The 7,291-nt window shown below is 33.3% G+C and overlaps 1 protein-coding gene across 1 annotated transcript; it reads left to right on the top strand.

Moving 5' to 3' along the window:
- Positions 1-2,484: 2,484 nt before the first annotated feature.
- On the top strand, positions 2,485-3,807 carry LOC108466503 (short chain aldehyde dehydrogenase 1-like). Its single transcript, XM_017766871.2, has 2 exons — positions 2,485-2,626; positions 2,772-3,807. The coding sequence occupies exons 1-2, from the start codon at positions 2,598-2,600 to the stop codon at positions 3,565-3,567; spliced, it is 825 nt and encodes a 274-aa protein (XP_017622360.1). The 5' UTR covers positions 2,485-2,597; the 3' UTR covers positions 3,568-3,807.
- Positions 3,808-7,291: the final 3,484 nt, after the last annotated feature.

Genomic DNA, 7,291 nt, shown 5'->3' with positions numbered 1-7,291 from the left:
TCTTGGTTTCATATGGATAGCGGTATCAAATCTTTCACCATCCTTAAGAACAAAAAGTAAAATAAGTTAATTAAAACAATGATAACGTATTATGAAAGAAGAATTAAAAATAATAATCAGAGATAAAACATTAAATTAAAGAAAATTCTTGTAAAAACTTTGCATCTTGCCATCAAAGATATTGAAAATCATGAAGGAAAAATTTGATCATCGATAAAAGGGACTATCACTTTAAGCAAGATCATGCTAATAACGTGTTATAAAATAAAGAGAGATGGAGAGAATAAAGAACAAAAAAATATGAAAGGAATAGAGGATGTACTTTATTGATCAAAAGAGATGATTACAATGCTTCATCAGAGTCTCTATGTATAGGCATAAGAAGTATAAAAAAATAAAAATCTAATTCTATTAATTATTAGAATTTAAAGTACATTAAAACTTTATTTTAATTATGATGAGCATTCACTTAATAAGAAATTCATAACAATAATACTAAAAAAGTTAAATGGGTAGGAAAATGGGAGTCATTTTGAATTTTATGATTGGAGTGCAATGTCATTTTGACAATATATTGATGGAATTCATTTTGGTTCTAATATGTTATGTAAGTAATTAATAAATATTAAATTGGTGAAAGACAATTTAAGAAGCATTTAATGTTAATCTCAAAAGGCTCAATTGAATGTAAATTTACCTTAAAACTTATTAATTTTACAATTATTTTCTAAAGACATTTTCAAAGCCTTAATATAATTATTTTAAATGTTTTCTTTAAGTAATTTAATTTTAGTGTAGATATTTTGTAAAGATGTCAACAACCATAATGCACGGAAACTTCCTAAATCTGGCTGCTAATTAGTTTATCTGAATCACGGTGGTCAAGCTTTCACAGCCACTTATGACTGATTTGAATAACCTTTTGGTCAAAATATCATAGGAACTCCTATTTAAAAATCATATTGTATTTCGTTCTATAACTTAAAAATAGACGAATTAATGTATATATGTTAAATAAAAAATAAATTAATCTTATTTTTAAATTTGTATTTTTTACACAGTTAAAAATTGACATGATTGATGAGATAACCAAACAGTGACACGTAGTATGTAAATCATGCTAATGTACATGCATCAATTTTAGTAGTAAATTTGGATGAAATTTTTAATAGAATGATTAATTTATTATTTTATCTAATATATAAAAATTAATTTGTCAATTTTAAAATAAAAAATATAATCTAACTCCTAATATAATTGACTTCATGACACTTTTATCGTAAAATTTTTGACACAATCCTATTTTGAATTCTTCTATAACTAATAAATTTAAGCGAAGATAAAGATAACTGTCTAAAGTAACTACTCAAATGTATTAAAATGTTAATTAAATGTATGAGTGTTATTAATTTTAAAAAGTGTTTGTATTTTACACATGCTGTATAAATTTATATATTTTTGACAATAAACTTTACTCAGACATTTCATTAAAATATATGAATAATTAATAATTAATATTATTAAAATAACTTCACATTTAATTCACTATAATGCATTTAAAAGTTCCTTATTTTATATCAAAGCCGACGAAAAGTGGGGCTATGGCGACAGGCTTATTTTGAAATGTTTTTCGTGCTTAATTGAGTAGGTAAAGGTTAAGCCTGGCTTTTAATTTTCATTTTATATAAAAAAATGGAGTTAGCCAACTTTGAATTAAATTATTATATGATCTTTTGAAATTATATTTTAGAATTTAATATTCAATTTTTAAATCCATGTTTAATATTCCTTTGACTTTTTCCAATAACAAATGTCTAAAAAACAACAGGTTAAAATATTGTATAAGTGCCTATATTTTTTAAAATTAAAATTTAATTAATTCCTATATTTTTATTTTAAGAATTTAATTTATCTACTTTTCATATTAAAATTAATGTTTAATTATTAATACTATTAATATTTTTATTAAATTTGTTGGTGTGATATTTGAAATAAAAACAATTTCATTTGATATCCATGTAAGTAAAAAATTAAGTTTTAATGAATTTGAATTTAACAAAAATAAAATGAACAGTATTAACAATTAATCCTAATTTTAAAATTTAAAAACAAATAAATTAAATTTCTAAAAATAAAATACAATGAAATATTTTAAATTCTACACACATGTAAGTAAAATATATTATAAAAAGTTACGCTTTAATTTAAATCAAATTATTAATAATGTTAAAAATATTCTGTTAACGTGAGATTTTAAAATAAATCAAGGAAAATAATAGAAATCTTTTACCGCCCATACTGACAAGTCCCAACATATTATAAGTCAAAGCAAAAATAATGGAAAAATATTTTGTCCAATAGACTTGAAAGTAGCAAACATGTAGGAGTTCAATTTTTGGACGCAAGATTATTGTTTATAGTAAATATATTATTTTTAAAATGAAAGCTTACAAACAAGGACGACGCCATTTTTGATCTTTCAGAACAATCCCTGAAGCTATAAAGAGCAGAATAACAGGATGTGACACCACAGCATCCCAAGCATTGCAATCAAAAGAAAAAGCAAAGGCGAGGGTCTATTTTCTTCACAAACTACAATGGGTTCCGAGTCTTTAGTAACCAAGAGGTAACTAAGTCCTGCATTCATATTTCACTATATTGGATTTAGATATTTCAATTTGGCCAGTCGAGTTGATTTTAGATCGTTTAATATAATGTTGATAAGGTGGATTTTTAGTATATCAATTTTTTGTCTACTTTGTTTGATACAGACTAGATGGTAAGGTGGCACTGATAACTGGTGGTGCCAGTGGCTTAGGAGAGTGTTCAGCCAGGCTATTTCTCAAACATGGAGCCAAGGTTCTGATTGCTGATATTCAAGACGAATTGGGCCACTCACTTTGCCAAGAGCTCGGAACTGAAAACTTCAGCTATGTCCATTGTGATGTAACATGCGAATCTGATGTCGAAAATGCCGTAAACTTAGCAGTCTCCAAGTTTGGAAAACTCGATATCATGTTCAACAATGCTGGCCTTATTGGTGATGGTGAAGTCAGAGTGACAGACGCCAGCACTGACAACTTCAAGAGAGTGTTCGATATCAATGTCTTGGGTGGTTTCTTGGGAGCCAAGTATGCAGCCAAGGTCATGGTTCCGGCCAAGAAAGGTTGCATTCTCTTCTCGTCGAGTATTTCTTCAAAAATCAGCATCGGTCTGCCCCATGCATACAAGGCATCGAAGCATGGCGTCGTAGGGTTGACGAAGAGCTTGGCCGTGGAGTTAGGTGAGCATGGAATTAGAGTTAATTGCATTTCACCTCACGCAACTGTGACCCCATTGTTCCAAACAACACTGGGGTTGTTGGATAAGAAGAAGGGAGAGGAGATGATTGCGGCTTCAGCTGTGTTGAAAGGCACCGTATTGGAACCTGAAGATTTTGCACATGCAGCACTGTATTTGGCAAGCGATGAGGCTAAATTCATCAGTGGTGTTAACGTGCCTGTCGATGGAGGGTATAATCTCAGTAACCAGTCATGGAAGATGGGATTTGCAGCACTTTTTGGATAAATCAACAAGTCCTCTATTTTAATCTTTGAACAATATTTTCTTCAATAGGGAGAATAAAAATTACCCAAGATTAAAGTACTTGTAATAAATTGTACTGTCGATCGGTCTGTGATGTATGCTTTCTTCATCAATATGCAATTATAGCACGTGTTACCTGCAGTCTCTGAGGAAAACAAGACGTGCTAATTTGAATTTTCAAACTCTAGTATCCTTAATCAAGATATGAAAATCCTTCGGAAAGTTAGTCTTCATTTTCATCCATCTTTATAAATTATAACACTAATGAAGAATCTTAAATTTGATGTAAACTAAATTAACTAATAAATTGGTTAAGGTAAGAATACTTATCGATTAATATTAGTTATGCTGAGTGCATATATCGCTCCCTCGAAGACTACAATTACTAGTAATTATTATGTTTCTATCATTTAACCTAATAATTTAAAAGATTGCTTATTAAACTCTCTAAATTAACTAATGAATGCACCAAAGAATAAAACACAAAAATAAAGAATTAATCAAGTGACAAAATAGTACCTAGATGAGAATCCATTTAGATTTCATCTATAATTCTCAATCTAATTTATGCAATTTATTTTTGTTAGAAGTTGTGTGACATAAATTCTTATTAAAATAAATACGTGGGTGAAGGCCAAACTAGACAGATTGGGAATGAACTTGATATAACAGATTGGGTGTATGAACTTTTTGAACTTTGAAATATGGGACCAAATTGGACATCATTTCAAATTTACATGCCTTCGTCGCCTATTTCCATAATATCTTCTTTTGATTTTGAAAATCAAAATATGATAGCAATTTTTCTCCTTGAAGATTTTGGTTTTGGAAAATTGTTTGTAACGCCTCAAATTTCTATAATTTCGGGTTTTGTGGTTGTTGAGCATAGAAATTTTGAAAATTTTGTTCTGATTCTTTTTTGTATATATATATATGTGTGTGGTTTAAGAGGTTAAGTGCTTTGGGGTGTGCTTGGGAAGTCCTAAGTTCGAGCCTTAACTTGGGCTAAAATTTTGGTTTTTATAAGAATTAAGCCTGGGTTTTGGCTAACGGGTTTATAAGAATTTATTTGTAAGAATATGACAGAATGGGCCTACTGGTTTGGTGGTTAGGTGGTGTATTGGTATGATGGGGGTTTGGGGTTCGATTCTCTGTGTGGGAAAAAAGAGGAGTATTTTGCTGCAAATTTTAGCTAAAAGTTTGCATTTTAGTAAACTGCTGAGTAGGGGGTAGTCATAGATTGCAGGGTTATCTAGTTAGTTTGCAATTCTTCCTAAAATCCTCTCCTGCCGAAATTCTCTGCAATTTCCCTCTCCACCTTTCATTTTGTTTTCTTTTTGCTAAAAATCCCCCCTTTTTGTGCTGCCGAAATTTTGGTTCTTTTATCCTGCTCCTCCGTTTACTTTCCTCCGATTAGTTTTGGCGCGAATTCAGTAAGTATGGTCTTGTTAAATTGCGTAGTTTCGTTGGGAGATTATTTAAGAGGGATTTCTGTTTGCTGTATAGAGGATTATCAAGGTTCTATGGATCACTAATCGAGGTTCTAAACAGCGAATAATCACCGTTATTCGTTGAAGGTAAGTAGAACTCTCGTTTCGAGATTTGTCTATTCTTAGTAAATCATTTAAGTGATCAATTTTGGTCTCGGGTTTGTTAATAATATGTTCTGGAGTGCTCGGGATTGTGTTAGCTTCGAAACGATACTAGGTGTGTACTCTAATAAATCTAAAATCGCGTTTCAACGAAAGCCAAAAATGCTACTGTCGACGCCACACAGGAGTGTGGACTGCCCATGTGGAGGCCGTGTGGCGATACACGACCATGTGTTCGATGAGCCAGACCGTGCGCATGCCACACGGGTGCGACAGACACGGGCGTGTGATGGCTTGTAGGCCGTGTGAGAGGCACGGGCTCAGGCAAATGGGCTGTGTGGGCCCATACAGGTGAACCACATGAGTGTGTGGGAATCTGGGTCAGGCTGTGTGATCCACATGGGCAGGGAACACGGGCTTGTGAGTCCAATTTTGTTGAAATGATCTGTAAGGTTGCATGGGTCGCCTAAGTCAACTGTGACCTGACTGTAAGGGCGGTAAGCATTACTCAGTCCCTTACTCTGATTGGTTACTGAAAAGTATGTTAATATAAGCATGTGTATCTGTCTGATTCTGTATATCTGCTCTGACATGATGTTGATATGATCTGCTATCTGCATAATAGCATGCTATGATATTTGTGATGCATTTCATTGGGTTGGAATTGTTGTGAAGAGAAGGAGGTCTGAGAGGCGATTAGCTTGTTATCTGGCAGCGATGCTGTATTTATATATATATAAATTGCCATGTACTGTTTTTCGGTACCAGTTGGTGTGTAGGGTTGGATGGGTTGATTAAATCCCCATACTTGGTGTGTAGGGTTAGGTTGGTCAATTCTATCCCCACATGGTGTGTTGGGTTGGACAGAGATGGTGTGCAGGGTTGGTGGACATGTTTTTTGATATTTGATCTGTTATGCATTTGACATCTGTATGGCTAAAGATGAAATATTTGTATTCTGTTATCTGTTGGTATGCATGCTGTTGTGGGGATGTACACACTGAGTTTGTGAAAACCCACCCCTTTGTTATTTTGTTTGTCAGGTAATCCTCAGTAGTAGATGGATCGGTGACGGAGGGCTCGATGGTGACCACTGGTAGACATTTACGGATTGTTGAATAATACTTTATTTTGTCTACTTTATTTAATTATATGTTTTGGGATTAATATGGGTTTGGGCACGAACTATTCTTGGGTTTATTTTGGGATTTGAAGTTGTTAAATTATTTATTTATGTCTTGATGATGTTTTAGCTTCCGCGTTAATGAAATATTTTCACTTAATATCTGGAATAGAATTTCACGACTTAAGTAAAGATAACAAATTGGATAATTTTGACTTGCTAAGGTTTTCTAAAAAGCACTCACATGTGACACCGCCAGATTCAGCCATAACGTCTAGGCTGAGTTTTAGGGTGTTACATTTAGTGGTATCAAAGCCAGGTTTAAAACTCGACTGTGAATTTTGGATTCCAAAATTGGTTTTAGAGAAACACTTTCGAATGTTTTCAAATACTCTGATAATAAGTATGTAGTACACCGAGCCTCCAGCACTGATCTTGTAAGTTCTCTAAAACTCTGATATGCACTATTTGAAAGCATGTTTATACTAAAATTTTGTGTGTATCTATCCGAAATTCTGTGTATGGGTTAGGAGACACTTTAGGTAGTGTAAACTAGAAACCGTAGTTAGTTTACTACTCGTGATAACTGACTCTGAAACGCTATTACTATATTGCATAAAATATCTGCTAACAAACATCGAAACTGTAAACTGATTGCATAAATTTTTTAAAATAGATTAATTTGATAGTTACGATAAGCACACATTGTACTCGTGGATGGGGTATTAGAGGTAGGGGTCGTAGAGGGATTCGAGCTGAGTCCTTCGCATCTGATACGATCCCTAATCTGGAAACTAGCGAGACGCCGGTGTCACCTGTTACGGAGACTGATGCTGAGTCTCAGGACTGCACAGCTGGGGACGATGCATTGTCCCAGGCCATGCTATGAATTCTGGAGAGGGTCACTGGGGTGAATGCTGGATCTGGAGGCTATGGGTCGGTTACGGAACGACTCCGGTCGAACGGGGCTAAGATATTCAAGCGTATCGCT

Source organism: Gossypium arboreum, chromosome 2 (assembly GCF_025698485.1).
Source record: "Gossypium arboreum isolate Shixiya-1 chromosome 2, ASM2569848v2, whole genome shotgun sequence".
NCBI lineage: Eukaryota > Viridiplantae > Streptophyta > Magnoliopsida > Malvales > Malvaceae > Gossypium > Gossypium arboreum.
This window is presented reverse-complemented; position numbering and strand designations above follow the sequence as displayed.